Below are 21130 nucleotides of genomic sequence, written 5' to 3' on the forward strand. Positions count from 1 at the left end.
AACCAGACTCAGCTTCAGCTTCCTAAAGCACAACTTCTGCCTCATGCCAGAGTACCTGCAGTGGAGTCATCTGCCCATTCTTTCCCATTCTCTGCACCAAAAGGACCACAAAGCCTTTTATTGCTGGTCTGCAATTATGGAACTAAACATATGAGGAATAAAAATTGCTTGACTGAAACTTTTGTGAAAATATTGGAATACAGCAGTACTATACTCTGTGTTGATCTTTTTGAAATCCTGTTCTGTAATTCCATCCATGCATTCCTCAGATACAAAGATACTACAATATGAGTGTGCTCAAATATGGGAACACTTGGAAATAGGTGAATTGTTTTTTCCTTTTCTTCTTAACTTCAATACAGGAGTTTGAAAATAATTCTATTCATGGATACTGAAGCATTATTTGCTCCTAAAGTCAAACACTTATAGAGGCACCTGCTTGGTACCTACTACTACTGACCTACTAATATTAAAAAACTGGGGAGCTCTCTATCTTTACATCTTAAAAGAGCAGCAGCTGTAATCTTCTGACTGTTTATAAAGTGATTTTGGTGACCATTAATAAAAAACCAACCAAAACCCAAACAGGAACCACACACAGAGCTAACACTCCAACCAAGCTGCCCTACACTACTGTACCAAACATGCAGAACTCAACAGCTGTTGTGTTTTGCTACAAAAAAAGTAGCAAATGCCTCCTGAAAACTTTTGGTTGCTTCTCACACTTCAAGTATGAAGTTGGCAAAAGGCCAGCTGGCTCATAACAAGTCTTTAAGTACAAGAGTTACCAAACTACCTGAGGTTGCTTCTATTAATATTAATGACTGTAGAGGAATTCAAATTTAGCTGCTCTATAAAATAGCACAGCTCTTATCAAAACATGGAGAGGGATCCCCCAGTTGTTACTGGGGAGCAGCCACTGACACAGGAGCACAGAGAGACCTGCCAAACTTCAGCAGTTGTTGTACACTTGTGTTCAACTGGGCGAAAATGTATTATATGTTAAAGCCTCCTTGTCTCAGTCTTGCACTTCTCGTGACTGTCATTTAGTTTTCTTCCTTTCTTAAACAAGATAAGAAAGGGTAATTCGAAGACAATCATCTTTTGTGAGCAGGTGCCAAAATCTGTATAAAGAACCAGCACAGCACAGTTCAGTTAGCTTACTGTGAAAACCAGAACAACAGAAATACATCACACATCACAGAATCTTTTCATCTACTGTCAGGAATCTGAATCTGTGTTTCTGAAGAGAAAGAAAATCAGTATGTTTACTGAAAGGCTGTTATTATCCTTGTAGGTAGTGTGAATGCTAGTGTGAATGTTGCACCTCAGAAGACAGACTAAAGCAGTAGAATGTTCCAAACAGAGTAAGTTGAACTGACATGTAAAAGCTAACGTTTACATCAAATTTCTCTTTCATAAAATCTCTTTTTTGGCGCTGTAACACTGCAGCTGAGGGTGGCAGGCATGTACACTTGGAAAGTTGTCCAGCAAACGGGACCTAGAACTGGGCACCTCAGTACAGAAACCAGGCTAGTCTAAACTGGCATAGAAAGATCCAACAGCTGTTTATCCTCAGTTTAACGCATGACCATTATTGCCCTTCCCAAAAGAGCTAAACCTGGGGGCTGCAGTCAGCAACCAGAGGGTGACAGCCAGCAGGTGAGCAACACCTGCACCCTGAAAAAGGCAGAGCCCAGCTGTGAGTACAAGACTGGGGTTTCTAAATCCTACAGTACTGCAAGATGAACAGAAAACCTGGGGTTTGTTTTCCAAAGACCATGCTCAACAGGAGGTCTCCTACAGGCAATGCCCTTTCCTACAGCTTTTTTTTTTATTTTTTACATTTATTGGTTGCCTCACTTTGAGCATCTGGTGGTCGTCACCTAACGCCACACAGCGGAGCAAAAGCGCAGAGTACCTTCTTGTTCCGCTTTAGGAAGTGGTATCCCAGGGACAGCTGCTTGTAGGCCTCCCCGTACTTCTCGTGCCAGTCCTGCACGGCCTTGATGGCCGCTCTCCTCAGCTTCTGCGCCACCTCCTTGGGCGGGGGGAGCGGCTGCTCGTGGTCTATGCCCACCGTGAGCTCCAGGAACTCCTGGAAGTTGGAGATAAGCAGCGTCCTGAACTGGTGGGACCTGGCGAACAGCTCCTGCACCACCTGGAAGGCGGAGAAGCGCATCTCGGCGTGCTCCTCCTGCAGCCGCGTCAGCAGCAGGTGGTACGCGTGGCTGATGTGCTCCTCCGACGACCTGAGCGCGGAGAAGACGAACAAAAAGGAGGGGGAGATACTTAGAAAGAGGCTCAGCACGGAAACAAACATATATTTGGGGACGTAATTTATTTTAAATTTTAAATTTAAATTTCAGTGCTGGCAGCACCCAGTCCCCAGAGCAGGAACTCGGGGCGGCTCCGCCCGGGACTGCCGGCCCGGGGACAACGAGCGGGGCCCGGCTCTGTCCCTCCCTCCGGCCGTACTTGCAGATCTTCTTCAGCTCCTTCATCCTGCCGGCCTCCAGCTGCGACTCCCCCGACGTGGTGAGCTCCTCCACCAGCTCAGCCAGGCGCTGGTCCATCTCCGCCGGCACCGAGGCGCCGGGACTGCCGGGACACCGGCCCCGAAGGTCCCTCAGGCCGAGGGAGCCCCAGCCGGGCTCCAACAGCGCAGACGGGCCCGGCCGCGACTGGGCGGCGCCATCTTCCGGCTCTGGGGGAGCCCCGCCCCTGAGCAAACCCCGCCTCTAGCGCAGGCCCCGCCCCCAGGCTGGGCCGCGCCCCACGCGTGCACACGCCCATCGGGCCCACACCCACACGGAGCCCCGCCCACCGAGTGCTGGGGTCACGCCCCCGTGTCAGCCCTCCCCCCCCGCGCACGTTGGTACCTTCCTCTACCCCCCCCTCCCGGCACCTACCACCAACCTCCCCGCCCGCCGCTTCCGCACGGCGCCGCCCACGTGACCTACCGGCACCCGGAAGCGCGGCTGGGGGGGCGGGGGAAGCCTTAAAGGAGCCGCGCCCCGGTTTGTGTGAGGGGATGTTTAACCCCTCGTTGTCCGCAGGGCTGAGCCCGCCTGGAGGGGCGAGCGGCCGGCACACAGCGCCCCGGCTTATCACAGAGCCAATTGCACCTCAGAGATCATCGACACCAAGCCAACACCACCCCTCCAGTTTTTCCTTAAACACCTCCAGGGACAGTGCTGGGCAGCCCTTTCCAAGGTCCAATCACCCCTCCTGTGAAGAAATTCCTCCTAATGTCCAACCTAGACCTCTTCTAAACTGTCCCCTTGTCCTGTCTCTGTTTGCCTGGGAGCAGAGCCCAGCTTTTTGGCCACCAGAAGCCCCCGAGCTCCGTGTCTCCATGCTGAGCCCCCCTTCCCCTCACACCCATGGTGCTCCAGCCCCTTCCCGATCTCCGGGCCGGCTCCGGCACCTCAGGGGGGTCTTGTGGTGAGGGGCCAAGGCTGGAGGCTGCTGCAGCAGCACCGAAGTGTTCTGGTGTGCTGCCCCACAGGCCTGGGACACGGCGGGACTGCCCTGGATTCACTGCTGGCACAACCTGGAAGTGCTGCTTAACCACTGGGAATAAACAAAACCTTGCAGGGGCCCGCTCTGAACATCCTAAAGAAGGAAGGCATCTAAAATATCAGTTCCCGTTATAATATGTTGTCAGCTGTTTGACAGTATTCCCATTAATCCAGTGTTGGAAGTGATCTATGTGGATTGGTTTTGCAGCTGTGTCTGCTGGCTCCTGTGATCGGGAAAAATGGCATTGAAGGATTTTCACTAGAAATGGATTCACGTCATGAAGCAGATTTCCTGCAGTAAATGAATACATGCATTTTGCAGTGGCTCTGCTATTTCTGATTCAATGCATGAAAGCAATGACATCCTACTTTTTGATAATGTTTGTCCTTTCCCCATTGCCTTCCATGAAGCACAGTGCATTTCCATGTGAAAGTCACACAGAGTGGCACAGCTCATCTTTAAAGTTTAGATCAGTTTACTCTTTCATTGTTTATATCTGTTTCTTTTCTTCATTTGATTGAAAGTGCCAGAACAACTGCTTTCTGTTAGGGTATGACTTGCAAAAGGAGCATTGCTGTGCTATCTGGAAGCAGAATTTCAAAATGAGCCTCAAGCAACAGACTTAGCATCTACAAAGGCACTGATTTCATACTTTTGCATAATGTTTAAAGAAATCCCTGCAAGGAGCCATATGGTTTTGCAAAGAATCAGTTGATGAATGAATGAATGAGTGCTGAGTTATGTAACTCATTCATAATAGTCCCTTAGGCAAATCCCAGTGAGAGACAGGCTATTTATTTATTTATTAAAATCAAAGACAATTACATAAAATTGTGTTGGCATAAGTTGCTGAGTCTCCTTTTCCCTTCTACTTTTTAATGAACATGGCAAATATCCACCATTGAATTACTTCCATACTCTCTTCGTCTGGACCAGCCTGATAAAAGGCTGAAGAGAGCCTGAACACTGAAAAATTCATTCAGCTGCAAAAGTCACAAAGCTCTGCACCTGCATTGATTTTCCCCAGGTGGTCTGGGCTGTTCCATGGAGGGGAGCACAGAACACTGTGGAGTGCAGAGGCAGAGCTGAACACCAGCTGATACCCCTTCAGAGCCTCAGAGTTCAATGGTTTTGTTGGTTTTTTTTGGTTTTTTGGGTTTTTTTTGTTTACACCTGGTTTCAGCAACGCCTGGGTCTGTAGCTTCATGTTATGTGGATTGTTGAATCAAGGAGTTGCATGTCTTACATCTTGCAATGGGAATGTTCTCCTACAGGAAGGAATCTCCAACAGGACCAGTAGGTCCATCCAGAGCTTATCTTCACTTGGTCCAGTACCTTTGGCCAAACATAAGTAAAGAAAAACTCCAGAATTTTGAACATTGACAATGATTTGGGTGTTCTTACAGTAAAGAAGAACTATTTGTTCCATCACAAATTTAAAAGGTCAAACTGATGGCTCTAGGAAGGATTATTTCAGACTTTGTGCAGTGCTCAATTATCTAGTTTAGTTTTTTAATAAAAGAAACATCTCATGAGGAGACAGTTCCACCATTTTACTGGATCATTCTTTGCCAAGGGTTGTTTCCAGCTTTGCAATAAAGGAGAATGTCAGTCAAAAAGAAACTCCCCTGAACTTCCAAGATAGCTGTATTCAGCTTAATGACATGAAATTAAAAAGGAGGATTTCTTTCCCTGCCAAAATGGAACTTAGGCAAAGAAAGGTGTCCCTACAAATAATTTGGAATTAAAATAAGTTTTGTTTCAGGTCTGAAGATTTAATACTTATTAAATTGTCACAGAGTTTGTGCCAATTGGGTTGTAAAGAAAATGACCTTCTATGTGAGCTGAATAGATGCTGAACCTCCAGTTTGAGCTGAGCAAAAGGGTGACAGATATTTCAAAGCTCTGACCTACTTTGTAAGGGGTAAAGACTATATTTAAACAGATGTTCTCCAAGGGGAGATAACCTATTCATTAAATCATCAATAATGCAAGGCCAAAGGTACTTGGTGACCTCCTCTAATGATGTGAAATAGTGACTGTGACAACACTTCAGCCTACTGTAACATTTTATAATTCTGTCATAGGAGAAGACAAATGAGCTTGCTCTGTGTGGCCTAGATCACTAATTAAATATCCACTTGTGAGTTGGATGGAGCAGCAATAGCTGTGGGAGAACCATCACAAATCAAGGAGCACCTTCCTACACATATCTTGTTTTTATGTCTAGAATAATTTTTAAAAAATGATCCTACAGGAATTCCTGAAACTGCACACCAATGTGGACACACTTGATTGGTATCAATGCAGGTAAATAGGTTTTTTTTCTTCACTGGAATATCTGTGCAAAGTGGAGCTTAATGAGCATTTTTATATGTTAGACGATATATATCCACACCAAAAGCTAACAATTCTACGTGAATGACCCAAAAAAGATCAAGGCACACCCCACTGTACTGCCCAGAGGTGTCTTTGGGGTCAGGGGGATAGCAGCCTTTAAGGCAGGACTCAGATCAGCTGGGGCAGAAAAGGAGCAGCTTGAAGGTTGTTAGTATGTAGAAAAGGAGACTGCAGAGGAAAAGAAGTCCCCCAAGGCTACCAAAAGAGAAAATCCAGCCCAAATTCTGCATGGAGACCCTCTGATGCTCAATCATACAGAGACAGAAATGACACTTCCTTTGTGTGTAAATTCTGCTTTCAAACATTTGGTGTTAGCAGCAGTTTCTTAAACAACCTGAAGAGGCTGGTTTGGGTGTCACATTGACTCACTGATGGCACTGTTCAGAAGCTCCCTGTGCCTGATGGGTGCCTGAGTGTCCCATCCTTGGGAAGCCTTGGGCTGTAGTGAAGCTGCAGTTGCTCAGGCTGGTTTCTCCAAAGGAGAGACTGCATGGAGCTGTGGCTCAGATACCCGCATTGGCTCCTCTTTTCTTTTTCTTCTAAGGATGCAGAAAGGAGAGAACTGCTCTGAGGCTGCTGAAAGCTGCAGGGCTGCCTCCAGTTAATGGGGAGTGAAGGCCATTCCTGATGAGGAACTGTCACTGTTCCAGCCAGGGATGGCTGCTGGGTCTGTGTGTGTCTCTCAGCCTTCACACACCACTGCCCAAGCACTGTCTGCTCTGGGGTTTGCCCCTGCCCATTCCTCTGTCCTGTTCACACACCAGGCAGCCTGGACCCACAGTGACACTGCAATCACTTGCTCACAGGAGCCACTCCTCAGCCATCCATCCAAATCTGCATCCCCTCAGCACCAGGACACTGCCAAAACTTTTATTTGCAGTGAGCAAAAAAGCCTCATGGATCAAAATGAGCTTTCCCAGGGAATTTCTTTTATTGTTGTGATAAAAGAATGCCTTGTTTCTATGAAGAAATTATTTATACAGGGTGGCTTTTGCAGGTAGAAGAAAGTCCCTGGCTTGAGGAGGTAATTGGGACAAAAATAGAGTGTAAACACCACAGTTCAGAGGAAAGGAAATGTTGAAGTATAACTAAAAGGAAGAAGAAAGTGTCTTGAAAAGCAGAAGTGTCTGTAGCTTTTTATTTATGCCTTTAAGGAGGTGTGTTGCACTTGTGTGGCTCAATACCCAAGCTGGAGCAGAATGGGGAAATATTTACTCATATTTCATGTATTTGGACCCCTTTGCATGCTCTTGGTTTCTGCAGCAAGTGCATCATGACAGTTCCACTGACAAACATTCTTTTATATTTTGCACTACCAGGATTCCTAAATGTTTCACTATTTTTTAGGCAACTGAACCTCAGTAAAGGAATGAGACATAGGTACAGCCAACACATGTGGTCCCATCCCCTGAGCTGCAGCCCCTCCTGCAGGGTGACCTCAGCAGTGTAACTCATGCAGCCACCCCTATTCTGGGTTTCATCCTGTCTCACCTGAGTGCTAAATTCATTCTTAAATGAATTATTCCTACTTCTCTTTGCACTAGTCACAGTGGTAAAATTATATCAAATATTGAAAAAGCAGTATTTGTGGTGAACATTGCTTGGTGAACTGTACAAAAAATTCTCTTGATGTCCTTGGCATCCATCATGGAACCTGAATTCTGGTGAAGTATGGGGGTGATTTTTTTTTGAATGTAAACAAAACTGGCAGCCAGTAGTTTCAAGTTGGCAAGGTATATTTATAGGGATTGTAGAGGAAACTGCACTGCCAGCACTGGTCTGAGCTGGGTGACTGTGAGAGCTTCTGTCATTGCCTTTGTCACCACAGTCCTGCATGGCCACAAGAGGCAGAGCCTTTGACAGACACAGCCTCCTCACTGCTGAGGGAAAAAGTTCTACATCTATTTAGAAAGTGTTTTATTTATTTAATAAAAAACCCCCCAAAATACCCAAAACAAACAGAAGCCCCAACCCCCCCCCACAAGCTATGTATTTTTTACAATACATAAATATTGTAAAAATATAATATCATGTAAATTATACATTATATTAAAAATATATAACATATATAACATATATAAAATATAATTAATATACTATACTATAATATATAATTTATATTATATTATACTATATTAAAATTATTTTAATATAATAAAATATAATATTATTAAATTTTTATATTAGAAAATACATAATATTAGTTAAGCTCACAGAGCTATGAGAAATACACTTCTCAGATAAGAACATTTTCAGATGAGAATAACAATGAAATGTATACAGAAGTATTTTAAGATTATTATATTGGCAGGTAAGAGTAAAAATTGAAGGCTCTGAATTTTGTCACTCTTCACCACAAGTGAATGACACACACCATGAACTCTATTTCCCCCTCCAGGAGCAGCCCGGGGCGTTTCTGCCGGTGTGAAGCCACACGCGGGGGGACCACTGGAGACGGGGCTCCCTCAGGAGGGGCTGCGAGGTACGGGGTGTCCCCGTGTCCCCATGTCCCGGTGTCCCCCATGTCCCCATGTCCCGGTGTCCCCGTGTCCTCGTGTCCCCGTGTCCCCATGTCCCCCGTGTCCCCCATGTCCCGGTGTCCCCGTGTCCCTGCCCTGGGCGCAGCCCCCAGCAGGTGGCAATGCAGGAACACCTGTAGCCCGTCCAGCCAGGAAAGGCTGGGGCTCAGACCGCTCAGACCGCTCATCCTGGGGAAAAGCCTCGCCTTGGAAATCCTGCTCGATGTTTTCAGCATCAACTACAAATCGTTGGCACTGTCAGCAAGAGGTTTGATTCTGGTTTTAAACTGTAGGGTTTGAGCTCACAGCCTTTGTGGCAGCAGCCTGTGCCAATGGGGTGGATCCAAAACCTCAGGGGTCACCTGGGAGAGTCATGGAATCATTTATGTTGGAAAGGATCCCCAAGAACATCAAGTCCAGCCATCAACCCTGCATTACCAAGGCCACGTGTGACAGATATTTAACTGTGGCACGTTGTATTTATCTGTATATACACACACCATACGTACATATATACAAAAAATATCTCCTAAGAGCCCCACTCACAACCCTTTTTCCCATATTCTGTTGCATCTTCCATCCCTGTGCAAAGCCAGACTGTTTCCAAGCCAGGAATAAATCTTGAAACAGATCCTAACCTTTAAACATAATCGCAGTCTCACAATCAAATAGGCAAAGAAGAGATTTTGTTTGAACAAAGCATTCCTGAGTATCACATCATAGGAACTAATTTTAATGGCACTTTAAAAGGGAACACATGTCTCTGAGAAAGGTGGAGACATTTTCCAAGAAGAATGACTGTGCTTGTAGGGGGAAATGAATGGAGTAAACCAAAATACAGAAACAGAAAAATACAAAAACATTGAAAATGTCTAGTGGTACACTGCCTTTTTTCTAAACACACATGCATACACAAAAAAACCCACCAAAACCAAATAAAACTAACCCCAACCCCCTTCCCAAAACACCCAGCAAAAATACCACCTCCTCCCCAAACTCTAAAGCCAATTTTAAAAACCAATATGAAAGATATTTAAGCTTGTTAATAAATCAATGAAAAAAGCTTGATTGTACCAAAAAGCTGCTGAAAAAATTCCTTTCCCTTCTTATTACAATTGTAAAACCTGTTCCTGTTAGAGAAGTGACTCTCCCTTGAAATGCCTGTGCTGGTGAACTGAAATCACAATGGAGCTGCCAAAACACTGCCCTGGGCACCATAACCACAGGCTGGTTAAAGTGGCTCCCAGGAAATGATGGAAGTGCTGAGATGTTCCCTTTCATGTGTCAAAACCAGTGTAACTTTACTTACTACAAACAAGGAATCCAAATTTTCTGCAATCAGTGTGGTTTCTCTCATCTCCAAATGCTTCTATCGCTGCTTGGACTCTGTTTTAAATGCTGCAATAAAAACCCTAGGGAACAAAATTTATCTGGTGCAGAAACAGACTGAATTGTCTCTTCAAAAGTATCACAGATCTTGAACTGCACAGGAATATTTTAACATCAATCCATATTTTGCATTTGCTGCATAGAAAAACAGCAGTTCTTGCTATTTCAAAACCATCAGCAAATTTCAAATTTCCTCTATTATACGGAATCACACTGTGGGAACAGCAGGGTTAAACAGTTTCAGAGCAATAATAAAAAGCACTAAGTAGTTTAAGCTCTGTAAAATGTGTAAACAGCACAGCAAATACTAAAATAATATGCATTTTATAAAGTTATTTTAAAAATAGGTACAAGAACAAAGAGCAGAAAATAAATAGTTACAATAGTGCCTACTAATAAAGATTTAAATAAGTTTCAATTATTGTGGGGTAACTTGTTCATAAAATAAAATTATCTTCAGGGAAAAATATCACATTAAATGATTCTGAGTATAGCAGTGAAAAACACAAGAAACAAAAGATGAATTCAAACTGGAAACCAGGCACATATTTTACCAGTGAGGAAACAGATTCTCTGTGTCATGATGATGTTTTTCTGACAGATGTGCTTGAACCAAACAGCCCTGGATTGTAAATAGTTTTGAGACTCAACATCCAAAATCAGACACTGGAGATCTGTTGCCACTGGCTCTTTTGGAAGGCATTACAGAGAAGACTTTTTACACAAAACAGAGATCGCAGGACATGAAAATCCTGGTGACTCAGTAACTGTTAAAGCAGGACCCTGGCTACTCGTGCTGTGCAGTTGTCAGTGGATCCTGGAGAGGGGACAGCACAGAGGGAGAGTGTTTGCAAATAGAGTGTAAGAAAAGGGATATTGTCTCTTTGAAGCATCCCTGATTTAAAAATTACTACTGGAAGTTTTCAAGAATGTTCCAAATGTCAAGACTCAATTACCTAAGGACAGAGAAGGTTGATAGGAAGGTTCCTCAAAAGCTGGGATCAGCCCCTCTAATTGCTTGGAGCAGATGAAGCTGTGAGGTGGCATTTTTAATCTTTGGTATTTTAACAGAACTGATCCATACTGGTGTATTTAATGGGATTTACAAAAAGTTTTAGAACATTCCAGAAACTTGTTCTATGAGACTTTATGATTTAGCTCAGATCTTTTAGTATCTCTTCACCTGAGCATGATCTTCACCTGTACCTAGAGGTGTTACTTTGAAATAATATTTTTAAAATAGCCAGCCAGAGTTTCAGTGCTAGGTTCACTGGCCCAAAGATCTTGGCTTCTTCTGCCAAGACAAAACTGGCACCAGCACTCTGATTTCTTTTCGTGGTGTTCCTGGAAATACAAGATGTGGAGGGAAAGAATTAAGCCAAAGACTTCATTCAGGTAAAAATTTGCTCCAGCATCTCACACCCTCAAATGCAGTGATCACAGTGATGTTATTTATATTTTCCCAGTGCAAAGAAACCTGTCATTATCCTTTGCTAATTGGTTTAGAATAAGGGAGGTATTTCTGGATGCAGGAGCTGCTAATCTTACTTCAGTGAAGAATTCTTAATTTTACCTCCTCAGAAGAAGGTTCCAGAGACACAGGGAGTGTGTTTTGGCCGAGGGTAGGATAATTTCTCTCTTAACAGGGCAGGTGACATTCTTTCCAATTATTATAAAAATTAGGTGTGTCAAAGAAGGCCTGTTACTCACTGAAAGAGCAAAACAGCAATTCAGCTGTAGCCTCTGGGCTTTTCTCTATACCTGGTAGTTAAACTGAATCATTAGCTGTCCTATTACACCAGCACCCTGTTTATGCACTGCTTTTTGAAGTAGGATAATGCAGCACTGAAGCCAGATAGCTGGCAATGGATGTGACAGTGACATTCAGAAAAAAACAGATGCCACAAAGCCTGGATCATCAGAGGGTATGTATATCTGAGATCAACATTTGCAAAGTGCTGCTGGAAAAGACAAGCCAGCAGATTTGCATCAGCAACATCAATTCTCATCTATTCTTCCCTGTCTGACCGTCCAACAAGATTGGATCACTCACTTGATGGTATTTGTCCCCTTCCAGGGCTGTTCCTCCTGGAGCTGGCCGTGTCTCAGCTCCCACACACAAAGGTTGGCACCACAGCTGCTCCAGGCACCTTCTGTACCCAGAGGATGGGCAAGCTGCAAATGCCCTGAGGGCAAGATCCATTTACAGACTCCAAGGCTGTTTGGCTCAAACCTCGTGCTGACTGAAGGAAAGAGCAGGTTGCAATACTCCTGAGATAGGGATGTGACACTGGACTCAGCTGATCAGAGCTGGGGATTGCCCTCCCCTCCAAAGCAGAGCTCCCCATTCTGCTCAGGTGTCTGCAGCTGGCACAGACAGCACCAGATGCTGCTGCTGCTTCCCTTGCTCCAGCAGCCGCTCACAGAGATGTTCTCCTGGTGCATCCCCCACCATCCTCTGAATTCCTCTCCATTTCCTATGGTGGAAGTCAGCCCTGTAAACTGATGTTCCTTAAGGCCACAAATAGGAACAAATGATTTCATGAGCTCCTGTGCACCAAGAAGCAGGACAACGAGAGAGTGACTTGAGTGTGCAGTTTAAAATAGAAAATTGTATCACGATCCTCATGGAGAAAGAGCCTCTTCCCCCCCATCACTGATCAAAACAGCTTCCACTGAGGAGACACCTCAAAAGGAGCAGGGGCAGGAACAGCCAGGGGTTCCAACGCTGCCTGTTGGGTTTCTGCTGTCCCAGAGCAGTTCTGCCAGCAGGGCACAGAGCTGTTCCAGTGGAGGCGTTAGCTGGACATTACAGCACGATGCCCTTCCTGGCAGGAATTAATACAAGGTTTTCCTTAATGACTGCATCCAGGGCAACTTGACCTTTTTCCAAGATTGATTTCCCCCTGACCCCTCCAGTATTTAATAAAATATTTCTCTGGTTTGCATCCCTAAAGCTGCTACTTGAAAGAGGAGACATCTCCATAAGGGGCACCCACGGGCACCCTGAGCAACTTCCCACAGCTCCACTCCTGGCTCTTCTGAGCAATTTGTCTTGCTGTGGTTTGCAAAGAAAGAAAAGGAAATTGTCTACTGGTTTATTATCTGTTTATTTCCTTTTGGGGGATTTGTCTATATGATCCTGCTTGATCTCCATGGGTGGGGAACAAAATATTTAAGTTAGTTAAAGATCTTTTTGTCCTGAAGTGAATAGACCTTATCATCTTTTTCTCCTCATTCTTCCTTCTGGCTCTTTCAGGAAAAAGTCCTGGCTGGGAATGCAGATGATGTCCCTGGGAAAATTTGCTCCTCTGTTCTGTGGAGTAGGTAAAACTATTTCCTTAAATGCACAACCTAAAATTTAATCTCATGGAATAGGAAATAGTGTCAGAGGAGTCACTTCCAACCCAAACCATTCTGATTCTACATGATACAATTCCCAGACTGGACACTAGAGCATTTATTTCTATCAGAGCTGAACAATTAACAATCCCAGGAGGCTGATCACTTGGCTTCTATAACAGGCACAGTTTTTTTCACTTCCATGTTGCTGAGTTATTTCTGGTTTCCTCAGTGCGTCTCCCTCTCCACGCCGCCCACCGATGTCGCACATTCCCATCTTTATTAGGAGCAAGCAGCAAGGTGCTGGTGCAGTTCTGTAACAATGTCTGGATCTCTATCACACAGTACTTCCATATTAATTTCTTCTTCTTTCACTTTTAAAAGCTTCAGTTATTTTAATCTCTTTGAAAGGTAACTGGCTGATAACATTTCTTAGCTCTACCCTGATGCTTGATCTCATTTTTAATGAGTCAAACCAAACAGCCTTTCTTGTTCAGCAGCCCTTTCTGTTTTTTGTTGATTTGTTATTTCCTATTGTTCTTCTTGTGGTGCTACTTATCCTACAGCTGATTTCCTCTGGCTTAGGATACAGATCTCAGATAATTGTAACATGATCAAATAGCAGGATTTTATGGTGTAGTTGAAAATACCTGATTCAGAACTGTGAGCTCCTCAGTGAAATCAACTCGTTGCCAGCTAGCTCATAATGAGGATTAATTTTATTTTTATGTTAAGAACTCCCATGTACAGTTTTAGAACTTCAGTTCAAATAGAGATCAGCACATCACTTAGGAGTTCTTTTTCAATGCCTAATTCTCACACAACTTCTCACAAAAGCCAGCTGTAAGGTGGAACTACTTTGTGTTGGCTCTACAGCTGCTGTGCCAAAAACATGTTCAGCCCTCACATCCAACAGTAACTGAACTGTAACTTCTTGCTCCCTCTCTCTGGTCTTGACTGCAAATTTTTTTCCCCTGACTTTGCCAGAGATACTTCTAAGTTAAGTAGAAGTTAGTAAAGAGATAAGAAATTCTGCTGTCCTGCTCTGCCCATCCTCCATCTCCTTCTAAACAAAGAGAAAGTTGAGCTCCTGAAAACTTTTCAGAGCTTAGCTAACAGGGCCAAGTCTTTAAAATAAATGACTGAATTAGAAAAATGCTGCCTTTCAGTGTGGCTGAGTCATGTTGCAGAACCAACCAGACACCAAATCTTTGGAGAAGCACAATGGCATAATGGCAGTGAGATCTGGGGAATATTTGACCCCCCTCATCATCAAACAAGGACGAGATTCAGTGATCAGAGCAAACCACTGGAAACTATCTGTTCAAGGATGAAATGGATCAGACTTGAACAACTACCATGTGGATCTGGACTGGGCTTTATTTGGTGTTCAGAATACCTCATTATGGAACATAAAACAGGATGAAGTTTTAAATACTCATTTTTTGTATCAAGTGACCTCTATCCTGCAACAGAACACCCAGTGCACATTGTCACAGTGCGGGTCTCAAAGCACCCTCAATAAAAGTGTTTAGTGTGTTTCCCAACACACTCTGCTCAGGGTGAGGCTGAAAATAAAGCAAATCAGAATATTCCTTTTTTTCCCCCTGAATAGTGGTCCATTATGCATGTTCAAAGGTTTCTTTTTGGCAGATTTCCAGACGTAATTTTCTCATTCTTCCTGTCCCAAATAATATATTCTCTTTTTTTTCTCCCCAAGGAGTAATTTTATTACTGAGTAGGAAAGGCCATGCTTATATTAAAAAAAAACAAAAACCCAAACCTTTACCAGTTCATCAATCTTCAAAGCTTGCAGGAAAACGTTTTGCCTGAGTTTGGTATCAGCTTTGCTATTTCCTACCTACAAAATGTTGTGACCTCAGCATCCTGAACCCTTCTCAGCCTGGAAGATAATGGGAGCTGACACAGGGCACTGTGAAAGGTTACCAGTATCTTCCTTATTGCAATACTGGAAAATCTTCAGCATTTAGAGTAGGGCTGGACCACAACAAACAGAAGGAAAGGTTAAGGCAATTCTCATCTTTGGTGTAACTGTGGAAATTAGAGGATCTTGTCCTGATCACAACTGGGACAAACTGTTGCATTCAAACAGGGACACTGCAACCAAAATCCAGAGCTTCATTTTGTTGCCTGAGAAAACCTCACAGTGAAGGATACTGTTCATTTCCAGCTCAGCCAGATCTTGAGAGGAAACAGTCTTTGCTTTACTAGAGTTCTACCATTCAAGTAACTTTATACTTACTCTGAGTCACCTGCTGCTCTTGGTTTGATGTCTGGGGCCACCTGTGAGATGAGCTGTGAACCAACACCTCTGTTGGATTGGAGCTCAAGGTTGCACGAAGCAGCCAGGGAATGCAAACCAGAGCTCCCAAAGCATTCTGTGCCTGCCACCATTTCTGAACCTCTTACAGCTGGGGCTTCCAAAGCCATGGCACAGCAAACCTGAGAGCAGCCCAGCAATTCAGAAAGGCCAGCCAGGAAGCTCCAGATGTATCACATAGGCTTTGCTGTAGGCAGAATGGGTTGTGTAACTGCAGATTTCCAAAGTGAGCAATCAGAGCTAACAAACAGCTGAAGCTCCCCTACGCTCCTTCTGGAACACTCCCTGCTAACACAGCATCAGGGGCTGAGTCCTCATGTTGGCACCTGGCCCTCTGGAATCACACCTCCCAGGAACAGGGGCCCTCCTTGTGAGACAGCTGTTCTCTTCTCCTCCCATCCCAAACGAGGTTTTTTTTGGGGAGTGTGGGTTTCTCCACCATTCTGCTCAGGTCACAGAAATCAAAAAAAAAGGCTGGTCTCAGGAAACCACAGCTCTAACTGGTGTTTAAGAGAAGCAAAAGCAACAATTTCCATGTCCTACAATTGCTGTGCATTTACCACACATTCCCCCAGGCCAAATAGAAATCTACTGCTTCTTTCCTTCTGTGGCCTTTTATGAATTTCTGTAAAGTAGGGAAAAGTGAGGTTGCCATGCTCAAAGCATTGCCCTTCTGCAATGATGCTGTAAGCAGTGCCCCAAAGAAACAGAGGTGCTGTTCCACGTGGGTTTGAGTAACACTGCTCCTCAGGGTGACGTCCTCCCCCACTGAGTCAAGGATGCTCCAACTCTCGCCCCAGGAGAAGGCAAGAGAGCAGTTACTGCACAACTGAAAGCAAATGACTGCAGTTGCTGATACAAGTTTTCTCAGTATCTGCCTCCACCTACTCTTGGTACATTGCACTTGTTCTAAGAAATCATCAAATCTGCCAGTTCAGAAAATGCCCTGAGAAGAGTGAGTGCAGGAGCCCTGGCCTGTGCCAAGCTGGCAGCACTGCAGTGGTCCAGACACACCTGTTCTGAAGTACCAATAACTGATGCCTACTGAGAATGGAACCTTTTCAGACACACCTCCCTGGAAATCCCATGTATTTACAGTTTCATAGCAGCTAGCACCAGCAGTTTAGCAATATCTGTGACCTTCAAGTGTTGAACATGAAAAGAAGTTGTGTTCCTTTGTCTGTGCTTTGTTAGCGTTCTTTAAAGCATGAAAAACCCACACCTAACATCACCCACAACATTTTATTAACAGGAAGGCTCTAGGACATGAGGCAATCTTCTAGGAAGAGACAGAAAAAACCCTGGAGTATGCTTGCTGTTCATATATGAAAAATTTAAACTAAAAATACTTATTTGACTGAAATGCTCTGAATAATGGCATTTCTGGTTGCTGTGTGCATTTTTTTGGTTTGCTGGGGGATTTATTTTTTGGTTTGGTTTTTTGTATGTGTGTGTGTGTTCTAAGTTTTCTTTTTCCTTTTAAATTTTGCAGAACACTGAAAATCATCACGTGGAAGTTACACTCGTTTTAAACAGAGGCCATTGAGAGTTAATTCTTTTTACATTTAAAGACAAAACAGCTTTCTAATTTTATATAATCAAGAAATGGAAAACAATTTTTATTAACATGTCTTACATTTACAATCTTTTATTAGCTAATCAACATCAACATGCAAAAATAAGCGCTAAATACAAACCTCTACAATATGGTTTTGTTTAAACTACAATGGTTTAATTCTTTTGAAAAGTCATAAGGATGTGTTCTGCAGTTGTTAAAATTGAACTATTAGTTTCAGTAATGAATGCTATTTAGACCCTAAAATTATGTAATCATCCTGCAAGGCATCTTCAGAAACTTTGCCCAACACTTAAGAATACCAGCTCATTGTCATGTGAGTACATTCTCAAAGCAAGAAATAAGGCAGTAGCACTAATGATTTCATATTGAACCCTATGCACATAACTAATAACTTTAGAAGGACTTTAACACTATGGTAGACTGGAAAAAGAACATTTAAACAAGCATTGGATTTTGCCTGAAATGTTCTCAGTTCTTGATACTTATGCAACCTCCTTAAAATATTTGGGTTTGGGAAAAGACTTCATACTCCTTCAAACCAGTCCCTATTTGATCCTCCAGAGAAGCCACCTTGTGTCAAAGACATCAAAAATATCTTCCCATGGAAATAAGTTACATCATTCATGTTCAGGATTACTTCACCAGAGGATCATAAAGAAGGCAAAGAGGAGCTTAAAGGAGAACACGTTGGTAGTACTGAGATCTTTGATAACAAAAGGGTCTTGGACAATTGTGAAAAAGAGGGAAGAAAAATGGATTTCATTCAAATCTGTTGTAACTTTTCCCCCAGTGCAAATGTCCATCTTTAAAGAAAGCTATCCTTTAGAAGATGAAAGTACTTTTCTTTGAGAAGAGTCCAATTTTTGACCTTATGTTACAAAACCTTAACAATCAAAATTTGTTTCTGTGTTTTTTATTCAAGTACAAACTTAAGTCATAATTCCTCTCTTTTTTTTTTTTTTTTTCCTTTTTTTTTTTCCTTTCAAGAGTGTTTATTGTTGCTCATTGATCTTTGGTCGCAAGAAACAATAATGCCACCGACAGGTCTGCTCCCCAAGGTGGCAGGTTTTGCTTCTTTGCCACACATTAAGGCCCCCTCTTTACAGGGTATGCCAAGATACACTGTGTCAAAATTCCAGCGGCACTTCATCGTGTGTTTTATGGACCTACATGATGTAGACTTTCTCAGCTTGTGAGAAGTTGAAGACTTCTTTGGTTCTTGGGCAAATTACTTTGTCATCTTGACGAATAGAAAGCAGAGACTGAAAAAGAGTGAAACCAAAAGATAATATTCACAACTGTAACTCAAAGCATTATTGAGCTGTTTAGGAAATGAACTTTTAATTTAAAAAATGTTGTGGTCTGAGGTCAAAACGTCTTTGCCCCCAGAAGTTACTTATTCTATATTATTGCTCTCTGGAGGCAAAGATTTCCAATGCCATTTGATCTCATGTTATAAATTCACATAGTTAGGTATGTGACCATTAATATGTCTTCATAAAGACCAATTTAAGCAGCTAAATATACAGTCTTTAAAAAAACATTACTGCAAGAAATATTCTTCTATCTCCTGACTGAGTTTATAAGCTCTTATTTTGATCTAGCAAGTTATTCTAACCACTGCTATTTTAGCCTTCAGCAAGTCATTGACTGCAACACTTACATTGTATCCGTAGACATATCCATTTGGTAACATCATAGGAGGATTATTTTCGTTCATTACATCCCCCGAAATCTTGCAGACTAGTCGGGAGTTGGCACAATGTGCCATCGGCAGGGGCTGAGCCAGCTTGTTCAGGGATTTGCTACACACAGGGCAGTCGGGGTTTTTTGAGCTCCCATCCTCTTTGTAACACTGTCTGTTAACAGCAAGTTAGGGAACAATCGCCACAATGAAAAACCATCATTAGCTCCCCATTGTATGGCAAACCTCAAAATTAAAAGATCCTCAGCTGTGCCAACAGAGCCCAGGTGGCAGAAATGCACAGGAATATTTAATTCAAGTTTAATGTCTACACACAAGAATCAAGGGCTTGTTCTGTTTCAAGGAATAAGAATGAGCAACACACATGTCTGGCAGCCTGCACAGGTCTGAGGTGCAGCATCCAGCCCTTCTCCAGCACAACACAGTGTGCAGCAAACCCAACGGGGTTTCAAAAGATGCAGCTGTGTTTGAATATTCACATAAAACCTGGCAGGTAAATTTGTGTTTAAGTGCTTAAAAACCAGTAATTATGACCCAGCTCACCAACCCTTGCAGGCATATTCACTCATTTCAGACATGAAAAGACAGCCAAACCAAACACAATGTTACATTTTACCTTAAAATTTTTGTTTGGGCATGCCTTTTTTTTTTTTTTTTAAACTATAATGCTATTTATTATAATCTCCCCTTAATTTCATAGTGACCAATTTATACTCCATTTGAACAATGCATGAAGAAAAATATTGAAGTGTCACACTTCCTATTTGAGCTCTCTGAAAAGCATCCATAAGGCAAAAACAACCCCCCACAAGGCTTTTTTTTCACTCCCAGTAATATCTGCATTAAAGGATACGGTGTTTTTATAGCTGAAAGGCCTGCCTGGAGTGTTATAGTAAAAACAGAATTGTTTCCCAGCTGATGTAGTCTGTAGTTATCATATCTAAACTGTTGGATCAGCATTCTCCATCGAGCAGGGTCCAAGAGATCCTGTTAAAAAAACAACACAACTATAAGTTGCTTTCAATCTAATTGTCCCAGGGGGAAAAAGCCTGGGAGTGGCAAAGGGTGCAAAACTCACTGCACAAACCCATCACCAAACAGGAGCGGGCACCACAATGCATAGTGTTTAAAAAGTACCTTTTACCTTTGTTAAAACAAGTATTATTTAAAATAGCTGGAGCAATATTCAATCTCCAATATCATCTCCCAAATTTTCTAATCAAGGTATGTAAATCCTGGTGAGGTGACTTCTTTTATTTTGTGTTCTAGAATGCTGGACTACTTAGGAAACAACATTAGTACTGTGAAATGTTTCCTCTACAGCCTCTGAACCATGAACATCAAAAAGTCAGAAGTGTTTTTTAACTTAAGGCAGGCTAATTCTGCTGATAATAATTTGCAATATTTACAGAATTTTGTAAAAAGATTTCAATTTGAAGAAGCTGGCACAAGCCCTGGTTAGAGAAAGCTTACATAAACTGCTCATTTAGAGACAAAATTCTTTAATGTGTGTTACCTAGAAGTCAGGATTTTTCTTTTCATGGAAGTAAGAACTAAACCCACAGGTCAAGAATACACTGAGCTCTAAAAGCAATGCTGTGAGAGTCATGTAAGAAGTGAAGATGCTTTGAAAATAAACTTGGTGTCATCTATATAGGCAGGCACCTAATCCTTTCTTTCTTATTCTTTGAATCCATAACTTGCACTTTGGTCTGGAGGAATGACAATATTTATTTACCTTTATATAATATTTATCATATAGATACTATACTGATCATATTGTCAACTGTGCTTGCTACACTTTGAGGGAATTAGGAGAAACAATCTGGGGACACCTTACAGCACCTTCCAGTACCTAAAGGTGCTACATGAGATCTGGAGAGGGACCTGTGACAAGCCATGGAGTGACAGGACAAGGGGAATGGCTTCACACAGAAAGAAAGCAGGGCTGGATTGGACATTAGCAAGAAGTTCTTGGTTGTCAGTGTGGTGAGACACTGCACCAGACTTCCCAGAGAGGCTGTGGATGTTCCATCTGTAGAACTTGGCACTGCTGAGGCCACACCTCAAGTCCTGTGTTCAGTTTTGGGCCCCTCACAAGGACACTGAGGTGCTGGAGTGGGTCCAGAGAAGGGCACAGGGCTGGAGAAGGCTCTGGAGCACAAGGCTGATGAGGAGCAGCTGAGGGGGCTGGGGGTGTTTAGCCTGGAGAAAACCATGTGGACAGGGCAGATGAGGACATGGTTTAGTGGTGGTTCTGGGTTGGGCTGATGGTTGGACTGGATGATCTGTGACACCTTTCCCAACCTTTACAATTCAATGGTTCTACT

At 43.0% G+C, this 21130-nt stretch overlaps 2 protein-coding genes across 8 annotated transcripts in view; both read right to left on the bottom strand.

The window, feature by feature from the left end:
* Positions 1 to 2699, bottom strand: part of UVSSA (UV stimulated scaffold protein A) — a 45660-nt gene extending 42961 nt beyond the window's left edge. The window contains exons 1-2 of the mRNA XM_033060701.2: positions 2479 to 2699; positions 1922 to 2252 (exon numbers count right to left, since the gene is read on the bottom strand). Of these exons, the coding sequence (XP_032916592.1) occupies positions 1922 to 2252; positions 2479 to 2576 (429 nt within the window). The 5' untranslated portion in view covers positions 2577 to 2699. The remainder of the gene's footprint in view (positions 1 to 1921; positions 2253 to 2478) is intronic.
* A 14410-nt stretch (positions 2700 to 17109) lies between these two features.
* Positions 17110 to 21130, bottom strand: part of MAEA (macrophage erythroblast attacher, E3 ubiquitin ligase) — a 48949-nt gene continuing 44928 nt past the window's right edge. For all 7 annotated transcript variants that reach the window (XM_033060342.1, XM_033060345.2, XM_033060346.2 and 4 more), the window contains 3 exons: positions 19654 to 19787; positions 18759 to 18954; positions 17110 to 18357 (listed from right to left, as the gene is read on the bottom strand). In XM_033060342.1, the coding sequence (XP_032916233.1) occupies positions 18262 to 18357; positions 18759 to 18954; positions 19654 to 19787 (426 nt within the window). In that variant the 3' untranslated portion in view covers positions 17110 to 18261. The remainder of the gene's footprint in view (positions 18358 to 18758; positions 18955 to 19653; positions 19788 to 21130) is intronic.

The sequence above is a fragment of the Catharus ustulatus genome, chromosome 5, assembly GCF_009819885.2.
Source record: "Catharus ustulatus isolate bCatUst1 chromosome 5, bCatUst1.pri.v2, whole genome shotgun sequence".
Lineage (NCBI taxonomy): Eukaryota > Metazoa > Chordata > Aves > Passeriformes > Turdidae > Catharus > Catharus ustulatus.